The sequence below is a fragment of the Scomber japonicus genome, chromosome 10, assembly GCF_027409825.1.
Source record: "Scomber japonicus isolate fScoJap1 chromosome 10, fScoJap1.pri, whole genome shotgun sequence".
Taxonomy (NCBI): Eukaryota; Metazoa; Chordata; class Actinopteri; order Scombriformes; family Scombridae; genus Scomber; species Scomber japonicus.
This window is the reverse complement of record NC_070587.1, coordinates 30244805-30264769: the sequence shown is the minus strand read 5'-3', so window position 1 is coordinate 30264769 and position 19965 is coordinate 30244805. Positions and strand designations below refer to the sequence as shown.

At 40.5% G+C, this 19965-nt stretch overlaps 1 protein-coding gene across 1 annotated transcript; it reads left to right on the top strand.

Annotated features, from left to right (window-relative positions):
• The first annotated feature begins 210 nt into the window (after positions 1-210).
• On the top strand, positions 211-19965 carry tmod4 (tropomodulin 4 (muscle)). The gene is made up of 10 exons (XM_053326286.1): positions 211-289; positions 10142-10318; positions 11142-11298; positions 12352-12471; positions 16718-16810; positions 17404-17534; positions 17758-17865; positions 18426-18569; positions 18869-19013; positions 19530-19965. Exons 2-10 carry the CDS (start codon positions 10217-10219, stop codon positions 19550-19552), a joined length of 1023 nt encoding a protein of 340 aa, XP_053182261.1. The 5' UTR covers positions 211-289; positions 10142-10216; the 3' UTR covers positions 19553-19965.

The following is a 19965-nucleotide window of genomic DNA, read 5'->3' as shown; positions in this document are numbered from 1 at the left end:
CTCTCTCTCTCTCTCTATTTGACTCTCTACCCCCACCCCCCCTCCAAACTCCCTCAGCCAAAATAATAAAATGCTGACTTCTCAAAGTGCAGTCAGTATGCCTGTCTCAGCATAGCAGCCCTGAAGCCTGAGAGAGAGAGGGAGAGAGAGAGAGAGAGAGAGAGAGAGAGAGAGAGAGAGAAAGGGGGGGGTTCAGGGGTGGGGGGAGAAAAAAAAGAGAAACAACTCTCTGGTTTCTAACTGCAGGCTCTGCCTTGCCGAGGGGCTTCAGCACTGCGCTTCTGTGAAGGTAGGTGTGAGGCTGCTTCCTTTCTTTCTCTGTGGCTCTGTGTGTTTTGGGGAAGGGACTTTCTTGCCGGCATGTTGGAGCTGATCCACACTTTAATCATCCCCTCTGTTTTTTGGGAGGTGTGTGTGTGTGTGGGGGGGGGGGGGGACTTCATTTATTCAACCCAGAACTTCGTGATTCTGGGTTAGGATGAATATAGGAGATATAAGTGAATTATTGTCCAAAAACCAAAATCTCATTGTGCAGAAGTTTGGTGACTTGACACTGAAACTTTTCACAATTTATATCACTTTGTGGGGGGCTGTTTTTTTCCCAGCTTCTGCAAGAGGGTCAGCCAAAAAACAAAACAAAATACTGTCACTCAAATGAAGCTATCACAGAGGTATGTGGAGGGGTTAAGCCTTCAAATAGCTGCCCATCGTTGTGCAGTTAATTCGTCACAGGGGATTTGGAGATGTTGTCTCAGTGGGCTGTATGAACAGTTTGGAGTACAAGAGGGTTAAGTTAGCCCTCTGCTCGTGCATCCCCTTCAGTTAAGACCCATTAGTGCCCCCCAAAAAATGAGGTGGATGGCTTTGTTACAATGTGTGATACCTCTGTGTGTTTGCAGCAGTTTGCAAACGTGTCACTTTTCTTAAAATAATATGAAATCAAACTTGGTGCAAAGCCTATGCAAGATCAAGATGTTCACAGGAGGCCTCGAAAAGGTTCTCCGATACAATCTGAGGCAGCAACCCAAACCGGGGAGGATTCACACGGCTGGAAGTAGCTGACTTGTGAAGCTAAAATTAAGCTGAGGGCTGATTTGGAATGTTACACTTGGGCGGTAAGACGTGGAGAAGGCGATCTGCGGATGGTGACAAATCTTCTGAGCCTGTTGGTGGCAGAGAGATCTTGGCCCTGGTCACGTAAAAAATCCTCTCAACCCCTGCTACTATTACAAAAGAAATATACCTCTCCCCAAAGAAAAAAGAAAAACTAAAGAGCAGTAAAACTTCGGAGGAGTGACTTCAAAGTTTATTTTCTGCCTCAGTTAAAACTAATACCCTGGCACAGGAGCTGGGTGTAAATCATTTTAGAGCATTTATGGGAGTATAACCTTTGTCACTGTGAAATCTAAACTCTTATAATGGTCTTTGACTTATTAAATGCACAGTAAATCCTCCAGTTGATTGCTTCAATGCACTGCTTTTTAAATGGAGTTCCCATTAGTGTTTAATGGATGAGAACAATACAAAACTGTACAAGCTCTCATGCACTAAATCATGGTTTTACTGCATGCATCTCCAAAATAAATCCACCTTTTTTTTCCCAGACACCCCCCCCCCCCCCCATCTCTGCTACAAAATTAGAAAACACAACTTGTCAGCGAATGACTCCATGAACTGACACACTGAATCAAACTGAAGCACAAGCCGTGAAATCTAATAATTTGCTGACTTTACCCCATTGAAAGAGGGCTGCAGGAAGAAAGCCAATAAGAGTTTCCATAATCACATCATGTTAGTTGTAATTTTTGACTATGCAACCCACACTTCATGCAGTTTTAGTGTAGTTACATTAGTCCTCTTCTCAACTAAATAGCCCCCTCATCCATCACAAATATTGGGCATTTACAATATAACATGATATCCATTAAATGTACTTTTAGTCTGCTTGATTGATGGACTTTGGCTGATGTGAGGCATCCCTATTTGCATGATTTCCAGACATTTCCGTATTATGAAGTGCCAAGTTGGATATGTCGGAGCTTCCTTTGGAAAAAATGAAGTGAATATATTCTATAGTTTTTCAACCTCTTGAGTTTAAAGTTCTTTGGATATCAGTCTTGGTTTTAGTTTTCTTATTACATTATTCATCATTTATAAAAGTTTAGCTCATCGTCCTGGTCTGCAGACAAAAAAAAAAGATTAAAGGATGACAACTTGGGTTTTGGGAACTTATGATGAGCCTAAAGAAAACAAGATGTACAAAGATTAGAAAATACATTTTTATTTAAAAGGATTTCTATTACATTTACTAATCATTTAATCCAAGGCAACTAAGCCTCGTCCTCAAGTGTAAAGCAGCTCAACGTAAAAACTTTATTTCTTAAGGCCGTGGTCACACTGGATGCCTTCGTTTTCTGCATTTGTCTGTCTGTTTTTGTACATACCTATCCCTGATTCACCACAATGTGAAATATAAACCACACTGTCATCAGTAGTCTATGGAGCCCACCTGAGGTCTGAGAAGAAAAAAAAAAGATCATTGGATTTGCAGTCAAGCAGAGTTTTGGAAACAACATTAACCGTACAGCCAGTCAAGTCAGGTTGTATTCACTGTTTTAAATTCCCTAAATTTCATAAAAGTATATTAGGACTTTCGCAATGGGATGTTGATGTTACAAACACTAAAGTAGTGCCTGTTAGGTGAACCACTGGAGTCCTTTGACCATTAGTGGGGAAAAAGTGGATGACAAATTCAACAACAAAGAGAGAGTTTATCTTTTATTCATTTTGAAGAAGACACAGGTCATATGACAAAAACAAGATGAGGAATTAATACATCAAGTGTACAAAAATCAACCATCTCATCTAATCATTCAGTAAATTAAAGGACGGTACTTAAATATAATTAAATTCATTTTCAGTTTTTGTTCACATTGTCAGAAAGGTGATAATTCTACTTCTTCATTATTCAGGTTGTATTGGGTTGTGGTGGTGGTGTGCTGAAGTGTTTTATATTGAAAAGAGTTCCTTCTATTATGTAAAAAAATATGACTATGAGTTCAATCTTTCCTCTTCACTTTGATGGTGGTTACATCCACAGTGTAGGAATTGTAGCTTTAGTTTTTACTTGTAGCTAAAATTCTCCATCTCTAGTGGAACAAAGATCATTTGATCAATTAAAAACATTTTTTGTCATGATATATGATATTTGGATTCAAACTGTTTCCAGTCATTGACCATGTGAAGTCTATGATCCCAGAGGACACTCATATCTCATCTGGTGTTTCTGTGCCAGGCCTCATCTGGACTTTTGCCTTCAGCAATTGACATACCTGCTCAGCTTCACTGAGGTCAGGTGAATGACAATGTCATAAAAAACTCCCTGGCTACATTTGCTGTATATTTATGGTCATTGTCCTCCTGCATTGTCCTAAAAGGGGAGTTCAGTTGCTTCACTGTTGACCCAGTATCGATGTGAACACAATAAAACTACTTAAAACGAGGTCAGCACTGTTGTTCACTTATTATTTAATTGGAAATCAAATATTGGGGTACCACAGCTAAAATAACCTAAATGTGTAAATTATTGACTCTAAACTTATCTCTACTTACCAGCTGCCAGTTTCCCCCCTGGCTGTTTCCAGGTTATCCTGGTGCAGTGAGGGTCCCACACCTGTCAAACCTTGACAGGGACACATGACATTTATTAGATTGTTTTATTGCATTTCTTTACTTCGTCAACGTGCTCAAACACAATGCTGGTAATATACATATTTGGGAACACAACAACCACACTAGCTCTTAATTCGATCATGCATATATGACTGAAGAAGGTCTAGTTAAGTTACTTCTTCTACCACTAATGTAACCATTTCACACAATGCACAACACAATAAAGCATTACTTAATAATAAATACAATGTTGCACAATGAAAGCTGTTAAATGTCCAATGCACAACACAATATTGTATTAAATCTACCCTTTTGGACTAACTTGGTAGATGTGGTCATCATCAAAATGCTTCATGCATGAAAGTCCTTATTCTTTGAAAAAAAAAGGTTGATTACATGGGTTGTGAATCCATCAGCACAGATTATGAATCTGGGAACATGTTTTTTCTCAGCTGACCCCAAGGGGATTCAGTAGTATTCAGTGTTAATTCTGTTCAACACATTTTCGTCAAAGCTTTAGTCCCCCAGGTTTTATCTGAATTGAGTCTCCTCATTAAATCTGAGCTGTCATTTTGCTTCTTTGTTCCTTCTTGTGCCTCACTGTTGTGAGTATGACGTTAATCTCAGGAGATTTGCTCATTGATGGGGTAGTGATGAGAAATTCTAATCTGACTTGTTAAAAATACGTCACATGTTGGTCTCTGACTTTGTACAACTTGTTCCAGGTCAGAACTGTATGTTTGTTGTTGCCATTGTCCTTGTGTCATACCTGTGTCACATGTGAGTACCTGACATACTTACAGTTCAAACATAATAAAAGTGCTTGACAGGCAATGAGCTGTTCATCAAATCGCAGTAAAAGTTAGACATGCATTTATATCCAGGCTCAGTTCATGTCACCGCTCTCATAAAGACAGCAGCTGCAGGTGCAGGAGATGGTTGAGACTTTTGACTGGAAAAGAAGCGTTCAGAGCCAGCTGGCAGTGGCAGGTGACAGCTACTACCATCCTCCACACCCTGTTTGTTTTGGTCCATATAGAATGCCGACTGGGACTGCTGGGGACAGATGCACATTCACAAATGACCAGTCTGTTTCCAGTGCAGTCGGAGGCTTCCTGGGACGATCCACATTAAATGCTCTTGTTGTTCATCAATTTTCCAGAGTGTATTATCTATTAAAGTCCTTGTATCTGTTCATGTCTGACCTATTTTATATTTCAAAGCTGACAAATATTCTCCAGGACTGTAAAATATTGATTTAAGTTGGAATTGTACTCTTCTGTATGCTATATATGTAAGTGTTATGTTCTTTAGTATTATGTTCTGGCAGGCTGATATGTGTCTGTAGCTCACTGTAAGCTCAAGAATCAGAAAACAACCATGTATTTAAATGAACAACAAGCGAGGCTCAATGGCTCGAACGCAGGAAAATCACATGAGCCTTGTTTGGATGGAGCGCCGAGTTGTGTTAGCTTGTTCTGTCTTTTCACAGACTTATCTATGCATTAAAGGTTCGATACATAAGAATTCCAAATTCCCTCTAATTAGTAATACCGATGGAAGTGAGCTGTCGTGTTGTTGGTCGTACTTGGGCTTACTTGCGGAGTGAGCAGTGGTACAAAACTATTACCGTTACTCCACAGCCAAAGTAACAAGCTGTGGCCGGGGGGCAACAATCTGTGGCTGGGGAGCAACAGGCTGCAGTTATTTTGTGAATTGTGTGCTTATTACCACTTTTGGACTACCAACAGAAAAAAACAAAAGGAGTAAGCTATGTTCTGCTATCACTCTGGAGCTTGTTTTCTGCTCCGTTGTTGAGGATATAATGTTTTAGCTGTATGTGTGCTGGGGAGTGGGCGACTGGTCATCGTGGGAGTGTTTTGTTGTGACATGTGTGGTCGTTGATAAAGGCAGCCAGCTGTCTCATTATCTGGAGAGCTAATATCTGCAGGGTATTTCTATTTGGATAGCAGGTTTTTGTTAGTTTTGCTAGTTGTTTGTTGACATTTATGGGAGAGAGCCACTGCCAAAACGAGTTGGGGTGGAACTCACACTCACAGAATTATTGTTCCATACATCTTAGGAAGTGCATTATTAAACTTTTTTGATAGTAATTGTGTGGATCATGGAGCTTATTCTGTGTATACAACTGCACTGAACTGTGATCGTGCTGGAAGAATACATGTAGCATTACAGCCCCACACCTCACCTACAGCATTTCATTATCCTGCGGTGTACTCATACAACTGGAGTTAGGCTCAGGTCACTGCTAAGTAAACATGCTGCAGTGTTGTACTTCATATTGATTCTTGGGTCGTATGACATTTGCCATATGATGCACCAAGGTGGTGTGTTTTCAGCCTCCCTTCATCCTTTAAATCTTCTCCATCTTCCTCAACACTCTGTGTGATCCCATGTTTGTGTCATTGGCTTTACGCATTAGAGCCACGCTGCGCAGATGGGAAGCTGCTAGGCCTACAGGCACATGTTTTAACAGGTGTTTTTAAATTTTTTTTAAATGGGATGGGTTCTTACTGAAATTAAATAAGGGGTTTGCTACTTGCATTCTCTCTTTTATATCTCTGCCAAGTTGTGGTTCATATTAATTGGTTTACTGTTTGAACTGCATTCTAGGCATTAAAGTTAAAAGAAGCCCTGACACAGGAATATTTTATCTCTATGTGGACAAAGAAGAGTTCATATCAGTTGGCTTGTTGCTGTCCTAATGTTTACTGGGTATGTACTGTAATGGATAGATAATTGAGATTCCCATTATAATTTGGAAATTGGTTAAAATGACATAAAAGTGGATGATATTTTCAACCTGAACTGTAGATTTCTCTACAAAATGGTGAAAAGTGGATGAATGTTTCAAGGGTTTTGTTACTTGACAACAGAACCAGAAGCTTGGTCGCCATGGAAAATGAAGACCTGAAATGACCTTTTATACTGCTATAATGTCCAAAGTCCATGTTTAACACGGTCAACTCAAGTTCTTGAAGTGAGTGTATGTAAAATGCAACCTCAAAGTCAAAGTCCAGGGCTTCAGCCTGCTGTGAACGCTATGTTAGCAAAGTTACCTCAATTTTCCCATTGAACTGACGTCAGATCATTCACATAGGTTATAGGGCTTGAACATGTACAGGTGTATTTAAGAAGTTCATATTTCAAGTAAAGAAACAGAAGAAAAGCAAAGTCAGACAGCTATTGTTTGTTTACGTAGCCTCTGGAGCTGCTGGATGATTTCCTGAAGCTGACCAATCAGAACAGAGTGGGCTCACTGGAAGGGGGGCCTTAAAGAGACTTGAGCTAAAAAAATGCAAAAAAGTATAAGATAAGATAAAGGATCAGTATAAGATAAAAGTTTTTTTTAACTATACAAAATCATAAAATATATTGCAATAGAAACCCAGAATAAAATACTCACCTGGAAGTGTGTATGATATGTCCTCTTTAAAAGTGTTTCTCTGATATAAATTAACAATACACATCTCAAAATTTCAGGCTCAGAGAAAAATACAGCACATCTGAAATATACACACGTACAAAATTGTCGTGTGTCTCATTAATTCGTGGTAGTTATTGTTTCACCAGCTGTAGCGTGTAAGCATGTGAGTACAGACAGTCATGTTGAGTGTCTACATTCTGTGTGTGTGTCCCGTCTAATAAAGTGTAATCTGATCAGTAACAGGCATTACCTCGAGACTAACAAGGATACAGTTACATAGTTTTTGTGTCACTGGAGCAAAGCAATGCAAGGTACACAGCACAGAACAGCACAGAATGGAATAGAACAGAATAGAATGGAATGTCCAAGCATAGAATGTCTGATAACGTTCTTTAATTGTGGGATTATTATAGTTCCGGAATCATTTTGGAGTTCCATTTCCATGACGACCAAGCTTCTGTACTGTTGTCAAGGAAACCTATTTGCTTGTGGTATGTCAGGACCTTAATATGCTCTTTGTGCAGGAGCTTGTGTGGTGACTTTGTGGCACCACAAACACAAATTATATGTGCTGTTTTGATTGAGTTTTACATACCATTAATTTTTACATTTGTGGAGCCACAGTATAAATTTACTTGTCCTTCACAAATATTTGACCTTTAGTATAGTATATCGGCTGTGGCTCAGGAGGTACAGCAGTCGTCCACCAATCGAGAGATCGGAAGTTTGTCCAGTCCATATGTCGATGTGTCCTTGGGCAACATACCTAACCTCGAATTGCTCCCGATGGCTGCACCAACAATGTATACAATAGGTGTGTGAATGTTAGTCTCCATCTGATGAGCAGGTTGGCACCCTGCGTGGTAACCCCTAAATGTGTGAATGGGTGAATGTGACACGTAGTGGTTAAAAAGACTAGAAAATCATTATATAAGTACAGTCCATTTACCATTTTACCATTTAACTACAGGGGGGATATTGCCAGGTTTGCAGTCATACCAGTGACGCCTTGTTTACTATATCAGACTGAAATCCACCCTAAAATAGAATGTAAATACGTTATCTCTATTATAATGTACAGCAGAGAGACAGCTTGTGGGTCTGATTCACATCTGGATGACCTACATTCACATTAAATTAATTTGAATGGGAAATCTCAAACGAAATCTCATTTTGAGTGACGTGGCCGGACTCGGATCAATGCCAGTGGAGCTGATGACGTCATGAATTCAAGTCTTGATGCTCTCATATCTAGCTTAGAGATTTTATTCACGTTCATATTACATCCATAACTCTACTGTGCAGAGTCACTAGAGTTGCAAGTCAATTCTGTTGCAGTGGAAATTCAAGTATTTTGGAAAGATTTCAGTAGTTTTAAGACAGCCATGCATTACCATTTCATGAGACATTTTTCAGGGCTTTCTGTCCTAATGAGAATTGCTCAATGCTAAATCTATTTACAAGACATAGTTATTCAGGCTGTTGTAGGAGGTAAAACAATGATGGAATTCCTACTCGTTGTACATACTAAAAATGACTCAAAATCCCTTTAATTAATCCAGTAAACGCGTGATTAAATCCTGATGCAGAAAGACAATCTTCTGTAAAATTCTTGAACTCTTGTTGCCGTCACAGTTTACAGATGTTAACTGTTACCGACATTACACAAGCAGATTGGCTGTACGAAACCACACTCTGACCCGGGCTGTGATGGGTTTTCTTCTCTGGCCAAGTTGGGATGAAATTTGGACTGAAAATGAAAACATTGGACCTCAAACCTGATAGCTGCATTACTCATACTTTAACCCAGAGGTATACATATGCTATCGTTATGGTATTTCCTACTTCGAGGGCCCCGCTGCGTAGTGTGAACTTGCTGCCCTTTGCTCTATCAAGAGACTGTTTTTTGTTTGTCATTATGTGTTTGAGGCTTTTCATCACTGGGTGTAGATACGTTCCGGGTGGGTCCACTACTGTACGAAAGAATGCCCATCAATGATAAATAAGGGATTGCACTTTTCACCCTCCTCTTCTCTCATTCTGCTATTCTTAGTTGCTGTGTGGTGAGCTAAGGGTTTAGAGTTACAAAGACCTTGCTCTCTCTCTCTGTCTCTCCTTCACTTTCTTCACTTCTCTGCTTCTTCGCCTTTCAAACGGCATGGCATCAGTGGGTGGTTACTCGCCTCTTGTGTTTTAAGATGAAAGAAAGGCTCATATAAGCATGTGATTTGGAAGCTGCTGTGACATATTTATACAGACTCTGCCCTACTGAGTTTTGCTAATGTATTATTGGAAATAAGTCTATTATTATCTTCACTACATCAGTGAAGTGCTCTAGATTGAGTAGCCGATAAGCCCAGTAAAACTGTTTGGCAAGGACAGCGGTTCACAGTCAGGGACCCCCAGTGGTCCTTGACAGGATTTCAGGGGGTCCCCCAGTAAAATGTCATTGAGTGTGTATAAAAAGGTTTGGTTATTGAATAGTCTAATTAAAAATCCATTCGGTGTGTTATCTGTTTACTAGAAATTCCCTAGGACTACAGTTTTTTAGGTCAACCTTTGTCTCTTTACGATACAATACAAACTTGATATATGATATGATATAAAATGATATGATATGATATTAACACTATAGGTTATACTGTGTGACACGGTACAGTACGATGCTGTATATTAAAACAATACAGTACAGTTCAATATAATGTGATACAAGATTATACAACAAAACTTTCTGTCTTCAGCTATGATGTGATATAGAATATAATATAAAACAACAGTGATACAATACTAAATAAAACAACATGAAACTGTATAAAAATACAATATAATGCAATATAGGTATAAACTAGTCAAATTATGATGACATATTGTGTATTGTATTATACCTTGCAATACTGTTCAATACGATGTGGTGTGATTATGGACAATATTTTATGACATGGTACAAGACGATATTGTTATGCTATGATACAATATATGAATATATACAAATACATCTCTCTCCCCTGTCTTCTCTCACAGTGCCATCCCACCCAAGGGTGTGCAGCAGTGTGTATGAGTGATTGTGTGTGTATGTGAGCCAGAACCTCAGGAGCCATGTCGGACCCCAGGGACATTGATGAGGATGCCCTCCTCAAGGGCCTCAGCCCCGAGGAGCTGGAACAGCTGGAGTATGAGCTGCAGGAGATGGACCCTGAGGTACGGAGGATTGGTTGATTAGTGCTTAATCTGTCAGGCAGTTGACTTGTGAACACTTTCTGTCATGCCACAAGGCCTTAGTGGGCAGATATGAGTCCTGCAGGTTTTTGTTCCTGCAGGTGGTCAATCAGTCTACAGCTACTTGATACAAGGTGTAGCTTGTTAACTGTCCGAGGAGCACAAACCTGCAAGATACAGAACATTAAAAAGAAGAAGTTGCAGGTAGACTTTTCTTGTGAGCCCACCTGTGATTACATTTGTGAGAGATCAAGGGCAAAATACTGTTCATAGTTTAAAAATGAAAGCCCCTACAACCAGTAAAAGGGAGTGACTTTTTTGTAATTGAAATAATGAAAGAAAATGCTTCTTTACTTTCAACAGTCTGTCCACAGTGCAGCGTGTAAATGAACAGACACTGAAAGCAGAAGTTATATACACTTAATTACATCTTAGATTTCAATGTTCATACACAACAGGGACAGTATGATTACCCTGAAAAACTATGCCAGAGAGAGCTGAGAGAGAAGCCAACAATTATGCATATAGTTTAAACTGGTTTACCCACTGCAGAGTCATTTTAAATGCATGTGCTACTTTGTTGTTGCTGCCAAATAAAACTAGTTTCACTAATCAAAGACATTATTGCGAAAATGCATTTCATATTTAAGGGATAGATTACATTAGCTCGATGTGGCAACACTTTGAGGATTCATTCACTTTGCTCACTGTCTCTACTCTCATTTAATCCACCCCAGCACTAAAACAATGATTCCTCCACTCTTAATGCCACATCAACATAACATTTGACCTTGTGTTCTCCCAGAATGCCATGCTGCCAGCTGGTTTACGGCAGCGTGACCAGACGAAAAAGAGCCCGACGGGGCCATATGACCGTGACGCCCTCGGTCAGTTCCTGGAGAAGCAGGCCCTGGAGCACGAGGACAGGGAAGACCTGGTGCCCTTCACTGGGGAGAAGAAAGGTGGGGAGAAAAACTCAGACAATGGCACATAATATTTAATATAACAAATCTAATTTTGCCTTCACTTTTAGAGTTGGCAGGGCTTTTTATGAACAGCACATACAAAAATATAAATATGTACTTTTTGTGCACAGACCACAGACTGACAACATTAGAGGAAACTTAATTAAAGAATAACAGTATATAGCTCATGTATTGAATGGTCACAATAGCTGTTAACATCAACAAATCTCCACATGCCTTTTCTTCTTCTTCTTCTCCTTCTTCTTCTTCTTCTTTAGCTAGCTGCACACTGTTTTACTCAGTGATGCACCACTGCACAGCTACACTAGCAGTTAGTGTCAGATCTGTGCAGGGTTTTTGCAGCTCATTGAGTTTTGAGGGGAATTTCCATCATAGTCCAACAGGCTGACATGTCCAAACCTATACCAGGAAATTACTTTGTTGGGAACATTTTATTGCAGTTCCAGTTTCAGTGCAATGCATCTAATAAATGGAAAGCAATGATAGAACCGGCATATATATGTTCAGTCTAAAATTAGGGTTTTTCAGAACTAAAACTGTGACAAATGAGAAAGATAAGAAAGCATAATCTGGCTCCAGTGGAAAACTAAGTTTATTAGAGTTGGTCCACAAATCTGTGATAAACCCTGGCTTACTCGTGTTTTGGGAAACATGATCTGAACAGAGCTTTTACCAAAACACAGACACATTTATGGCTTGAGACTTTCAGCTTGAAGAAATCCCATTAAGATTATTTAATTCTTTGTTAAATGTCAGTTGGGGAAATTTTGGTTTGCGGATTACACATAAATTCTCATGAAGATCAGAAATGTAAATTATCACTGCTGCAAAAGAAATCCTGGAACAACAAATTAAATCCTTTCAAATGCTTATTTCTGTCCATCTCAATCTGTATCTCATCCTATTAGACTCTCAATTGTCTCTTTACAACTAAACCTCTCCCCCTTCCAGTCTCATTCTGCTCATCCCACCGTCTGTTTTACCCTGTTTGTGTCTCTTTACTCATCTGTTCTTTATTTCTATCTTCAGGAAAAGCCTTTGTGGCCAAGCCACCAGAGGAGATCCCCGAACATGAGCAGGTGCAACTGGAGCCGGAGTTGGAGGAGGCTCTGAAAAACGCCACTGATGCAGAGATGTGTGATATTGCAGGTTCGACAACAACCACTACTACTTACTACTAGTAACAGCAGTAGTTCTCCATTCATCTTCGTCATGTAGCTTTTTCAGGTTGACTCAGTTCCCAATGCAATGCACTTGAGCAATGATTAATGTGATTAGTTTCACCTGTGGTTTTCCTACTGTGACAAGTCAAAATGTGTCAGTCTGCTCTGATGGTGGCAAAGATATGAAGATTCAGTGTAGCACAATTTATTAGGGAGGCAAATAGACATTTAAAGTAGAAGATAGGCATAATTTCAGAAGAGAAGAAAAGAAAAACTGGTGATCTTCATCAGGCTTCATCTTCCTCAGTGCAGTTTATCCTCTGGACTGTTGGTAACAGTGGCAGGCAGCAGTTGTCTAGTGTCAAACTCTCTCTCAAAGGGTTAACTCCTAACGTGGTGACCCACTTCCACTATTGCCATCAGTGATGCAAGAATGATGCTCAAGCTGTGATGAAGAGCAGGTTTCATTGTTACACTCTGATTTGATTGACTGTTCTTCGTATCATCTGTTTGTCCGCATGTTGTTTCTCAGCAGCAAATGCTCATTAACTCATTATCACATACACAGCATAGTGTGACCTCAGCGTTTTCACTATAGTGACCCAGATAACTTATTTCACAGAAATTACACAGTCTCTCTGCTGACAGCTTCACATTGTTTCACCGAACACTGAGACTACACAGTAGTCCCTGGCTAACGGACATGGTCAAACATGCGATGGGCTCCAATTCCCCATGCTCAGCAACACAGAAATAAATAAGCCTGGCCAGAAGCCACCAAAGGAAGGGTGGAGTGGATGTAATGAGCAGCAGGGCCAACGATACAGTATCTGTTTAAAACAGACAAATGGGCAGCGACTATGTTCACAGATAGCTAACCTTAACCCTTTTCATGTTTCCTGAAGCTTAAAATTAACAATATGATGAGGGAAGCATCTTGTTTGGAGTCTGTTTCTAAATGATTCTTTATTGAAACATTAAATCAATACAGGAGGAGTAGAAGTGAAGTTATATTACATTATTACATTACAGATTGTTGTCTGCCCAGGGACTGTACATACACAGTTACCATTTGGCTAAATATGGCACAATTACATCAAAATTATGGGAATTAAAGTGAATTTTGTCTAATATATCTCCTATGTAGCTATGTTTATACCTACAATAGCTAATCCAGGGAGCTAATGTCTGTTTTATTAGATGTGTGTTGCCTGTCCCAATAATCTCCACAGTGGAGGTGTGTGCAAAGTTATAATGATCCACAGTCAGAATGGACAAGAGTAAGAACATCATTTTCCTTTAAGTCAGGCCTACGAACTGGTTCACCTGAAAGCCATAAACGTTATGAAAGCTTTTATCTTCTATGCTCGTTATGCAGAATAAACATTAATGACATAATTGGGGATCAATTGAATTATAAAACATGTTTTCTATATTGAGTGTGATCCTTTGACAGCCCTGAAAACCCGGCCACACTTCTCTGACAAGCCAAACAGGCAGGCAGGCATCCGGAAAGGCAGAGCAGGAGAGCCTGTTTGTCCGGCTCCATCAGCCTGTCAAAGAGACCGCCGTTTTAACACTGGATTGTGTCCAGATGAGGATTAAACCTCCGTTAGCCTGTGTCAGTCTTTTGTTTGAGCTTTTTGGCAAACATACTAAAAGGGGATGAATAGCTTGGCTGACCTGTTCCATGAGGCCAGAGAGAGTTAAGTCACCGTGGAGACTTAATTTTCACTTTTTATTCATGATATTAACATGTTGCTATATTGGTCTTTCTAGTTAAATGCACTCCAGTTTGTGCTGTAAGCTACCGTGGGTTATTCTCAGGGCCAAAACGGGATGACGTGGGGGTGTTTATGACCAGTAACGCCCATCTGAGCAGGCAGCTGTCTCACTATAGCCTCCCTCTCCTCACAAGGCCCTTCCCATGGTTCCCCACACCGGGTCAGCAGGCTGGTGGGTGGGAAGGGGGTGAGGGGTGGCTGTCACAGCAGTTGGTGTGTGACACAGTTTGGTGCCGGCGGTTACAACGAGAGCATGAGAAGACTCAGCAGGTCTGCCTCCTCCTGGTCATAGACAGGAAACACAGGAGAAAACTCAACAGTAGCAGTTTGATCAAGGCAGTGTGGAGAATATTCACTCGGTTTAAGTGTAAAACTATGATTCTTCAAATTAGTGCAGCAAGTTTGCAACACAGACTAATCAGGAGTCAGAATAGTCAGTCAAAATAGCTAAAATACTGAAAGTAAATAAACTAGTTGGTTGAAGGAAAATATGATCAACTACCCAAGAGTATACTATATAAAATCATACCAATTGTCTCTGTTTTGACCAATTTTTTGAAATGCATCAAATAATTCAATGAAATAATTTAGCACTCTGAAAGGGGCCATTATGCATCATAACTTCTTTTACTTTTGATGCTTAAAGCTACTCTAATCAATATTTATATATTTAAAATTGGATCTACAATGTACTAGAGAGAGAGAGAGAGAGAGAGAGAGAGAGAGAGGAGAGAGAGAGAGAGAGAGAGAGAGAGAGAGAGAGAGAGAGAGAGAGAGAGAGAGAGAGAGAGAGAGAGAGAGAGAGAGAGAGAGAGAGAGAGAGAGAGACTTTATTGATCCCCTAGGGGAAATTTAGGGTCCAAGCAGCTTAATACATGTAGAGACATCACACATAACATAGTAAAATCTAAGTTAAATAAGAATAAAGATACTAAGAACAGTATACTAAATAAATAAAAACCAAGGTCCACATTAATGTGCTGAGGCTGTGTGATAAGAGTGCAAAAGATAAGGCAAGACAGTGCAAGTATGAGTCATTAAATAATAAATATGGGCTAAATATGTAATTATGGAGGCCTGTTAGAAGAGGCCTCTAGCAGCGGATGGATATGAAAAACACAACAATTCAACATTCATGTAAATGGGATTTCCATCATAGCAGACTTTAGCTCCGTCATTTAAATGCATTATTATCATTAGTATTAGTATTAGTACACAAAAAATATGAATATGTTCCACCATGGCCGATACTATGATTGAATGATGCATTGATAGGGTTTTTTTCAGCATATATTGTGTGTTTTGGAAAAATTAAAAAGTAATAACTCAACATGAAAACTAACAAGAAATAGTTTTGTATGTATGTCCTTAACCTTCGTGTCATCCTCCCGGGTCAAACCGGGTGACCCCCGTCTGTTTTGACTGTTCCTTCCTTCCTTCCTCCCTCCCTTCCTTCCTTCCCTCCTCCCTTCCATCCTTCCTTCCTCCCTCCCTTCCATCCTTCCCTCCGTCCCTCCTCCCTTCCAACCTTCCTTCCTCCCTCTCTTCCATCCTTCCTTCTTTCCCTCTGTCCCTCCTCCCTTCCATCCTTCCTTCCTCCCTCCTTTCCATCCTTCCGTCCCTCCTCCCTTCCATCCTTCCTTCCTTCCCTCCTTCCCTCCTCCCTTCCATCCCTCTCTCCTCCCTCCCTTCCATCCTTCCTTCCTTCCTCCCTCCCTTCCATCCTTCCTTCCTTCCTTCCCTCTGTCCCTCCTTCCTTCCCTCCGTCCCTCCTCCCTTCCATCCTTCCTTCCTCCCTCCCTCCCTTCCATCCTTCCTTCCCTCCTCCCTCCTTTCCATCCTTCCTTCCTCCCTTCCTTCCTTGACTTGAGGACAACAGGAGGGTTAATATACAGAAACTACAAAACTTAAGGGTAAAATGTATCTTTTTCTTTTCACTCTCCATAGACCAATATTGACTCTTTATTTCTTGTGTTTGGTCTTTTAACACAGACACAGTATTAATGACAATAACACAGAGAAAGTTGTTTCCACCCTCTCAACTGCCAACTTGTGTATTATGTCTGCAAATGTGTGGTATTGTTTCCTCTGGGCCCCTGAACACTGTGCGATCGCAGCTAGCTGCCGAGTTTCCTGCTGAACTCAGACAACAATATCCTTATCTTGTCAAACAGACGCGCAGCATCGAGCCACACATGAGCTGCGGGAAAACCTACAGTAACTCTTTCTGTCAAAAAAAAGTATTCTTGTTAAAATCAGATAAGTTGATGCAGCAGTGATGATGACAACGTATTTGTTGTGGTGCAGCCAAGCAGCAACGGCACAGATTGTAAAAGCTAAACATGATAATTACGAGCAAAACCCGAAGATATACACTATAATCTCATTTAATTATCACAGATGTCTTCATCTTGTCGTCATAGTAACAGTTTTTTCTTGTACTTGCAGCTATCCTTGGCATGTACACCCTGATGAGCAACAAGCAGTACTACGATGCTTTGGGCGTCACAGGAACCATCGCCAACACAGAGGGCATCAACAGTACGTATGACACAGTTACATTAACCTTTTCAGGTTTTTTTAATGGCCAAAATATTTTATAATATTGAATATGTAACATTGATAAGACAATAAGTAAAAAAGTCCTTATTTCAATTATCATTTAGCCTATTTTACTTTCCTGAACTTAATGTGTGGTATCAGCTTTAAATGTGCTGGACAGTAACTTATTGGAATCGCTGTATTCAAACAATATGAATAAAAAGGAAATCTATTATTTTTATTATATCCTTTTATATTAATTTATGTTGAGGTTTGTCTTGTCTTAAAGGTGGTTTCAAAGAGGGAATCGTCTTAAAGTTCCCTCCTCTTTGCTCAACATCAGTATCTTATCATTTGGAACGATGCCTTTTTGTATTAGATAAAACTAGATTAGGTCAGAATAGATTAGCCTCTCCATATACACACAATATATCCATATGCATATACAATAAAACTACAGTTAACATGCAGTATCACACACACATCTGTCTACACCAGAACATCTCCATCAATACATTGCACAGATGCCCTGCAGCTTTAAATGCTGAGCTCGATTATAGGACGATTATACTCTTATACTGCGTTTTCTTTAGGTGTAGTAAAAGCAGATCCATTCAAGGTCTTCCCCGATGAGCCGCCCAACACCACCAACGTGGAGGAAACCCTGGAGAGAATCCATAGCAACGACAGCAGCTTGACTGAAGTCAACCTCAACAATATTAAGGTCGGTCAGCCCAACAAGAAAAAAAAACAAATGACCAATGTGATGTTCCAATTAAATTGAACCATGCATCTGAACTTTTCCAAGGAGTAAAGGAATAAATCACTGAAATAAACTGCTGTATTGATCAGTATATTGGTAAAAACCTGCAGATCTGTGAGCCTTGGCAACACTTGATTGAAAAAACAAAGCTCATAAAGGTGATGTACTTCTGTCTGTGTTGCAGGACATTCCCATCCCAACACTGAAGGAGATCTTTGAGGCGATGAAGGGAAACTCTCTCGTGGAGTCTCTTAGCATCGCCGCGACCCGTAGCAACGACCCTGTGGCCTACGTGAGTACATTGATTTATATGACAGCCAACAAATGCTGTTTGTGTTACTGCATCTCTTCTCATTTGTGTTATAGTATTAAGCATGACGTTGACAATACTGTTTTAACCCTCCTGTTATCCTTGGGTCAAGGAAGGAAGGGAGGAAGAAGGAAGGAAGGAAGGACAGGAGGAAGAAGGAAGGAATGAAGGAAGGGAGGGAGGGAGGAAGGAAGGAAGGAAGGAAGGAAGGAAGAAAGAAAGAAAACGAAGAAGGAAGGGAGGAAGGAAGGGAGGAAGAAGGAAAGGAGGGAGGGAGGAAGGAAGGAAGGAAGAAGCAAGGAAAGGAGGGAGGAAGGAAGGAAGGAAGGAAGGAAGGGAGGAAGGAAGGACAGACGGGAGGACGACACAAAGGTTAAGAGTGCTGTGGAGATATAAAAGTATGAGGTGGATGTAGATAAATTAATTTAACTGTGTGTGTGTGTGTGTGCGTGTGTGTGTGTGTGTGTCTGTCTGTGTGTGTGTGTGTGTGTGTCTGTCTGTGTGTGTGCGTGTGTGTGTGTGTGTGTGTGTGTGTGTTTCAGGCATGTGCTGAGATGCTGCAGGAGAACACCAGCTTGCAGAGTCTTAATATCGAGTCCAACTTCATCACTGCAGATGGCATGATGGCGATTGTCAAGGCTATGGCCAACAACGCCACGCTGGTGGAGCTCAAGATCGACAACCAGGTCTGAAATACTAAATTACAACTCTTTAAAAATGTTTAATGATTGATTTCAGCCAATTATATATTAATTAGAGGGACACTAACTTTTGTGACTTTCCTGATGTGGTTGACTCTTCTTTTAAATCTTCTTCTTCTTCTTCTGCTGCTTCTTCTTCTACTTCTTCTTCTACTTCTTCTTCTGCTGCTTCTTCTTCTTCTTCTTCTTCCTCTACTTCTTCTGCTGCTTCTTCTTCTTCTTTTTCTCCTTCCTCTACTTCTTCTTCTTCTTCTTCCTCTACTTCTTCTTCTTCTCCGGTACAGAGGCAGAAGTTGGGAGACTCAGTCGAGATGGAGATCGCCTCCATGTTGGAGAACAACTCCAGCATCCTCAGGTTCGGCTATCACTTCACCCAGCAGGGTCCTCGTGCCAGAGCCGCCATGGCCATCACAAGAAACAACGACATGAGTGAGAAACCATCTTCCTGCCTGCTTCAGATAATCATCTTTAACCCTTGCGTCGTCCTCCCGGGTCAAATTGACCCCGTCTTATTCTTCTTTCCTCCCTTTCTTCCTTCCGTCTGTACTTCTTCCATCCCCCTTTCTTCCCTCCTTTCCTTTCCTCCCTTCCTTCCTTCTTTCCTCCCTCCCTCCTTCTCTCTTTCTTTCCTCTGTCCTTCTTTCCTACCTTCCTTTCCTCCCTTCTTCCTTCTTTCCTTTCCTCCCTTCCTTCCTTCCTCCCTCCTTTCCTTCCTTCTTCCTTCCTACCTTTCCTCCCTTCCTTCCTTCCTTCCTCCCTCCTTTCCTTCCTTCCTCCCTCCTTTCCTTCCTTCTTTCCTTTCCTTTCCTTTCCTCCCTTCTTCCTTCCTTCCTCCCTCCCTCCCTTCCTTCCTTCCTTGACTCGAGGACAACAGGAGGGTTAATGTAAAATTCTTGAGTAAATATTTGATTAATCTGATCTTTCTTTCTTTCTTTCTCTCTGCAGTTCGCCAGCAGAGATTAAGATGAAAGCAACATGAAGAAGAAGAACCCCATTCGACGGCTTGGAGCCTGCTAACTGACTGCCGTCGACAAACTCGTGCTAGCTTGTCAGTGTGGAGCACGAGAGCTGAATGAACCGCCAAAACATCCATTTCATTTCATTTCATTTCATTTTGTTTCATTTTACCACAGCCGGCTTTATGTAGACTGCTGAATTCATCATAAAGGCGTGTAGAGGTCAAAAAAGCAAAATGTGAAGTGTCTTTTCTTTTTTTTTTTCTTTTTTTGTTGTTGTTGTGCTTTTCGTTTGTGCATCGCCTAAAAATCATCCCAAACAAAAGGTTAACTCTTTTCATTCATGGAAACGTTTTCAATATGGTGCTATCTGTGGGAAGAAAACAAATCTGTAAATACTTTAAATAAAATATATATTCAAATAA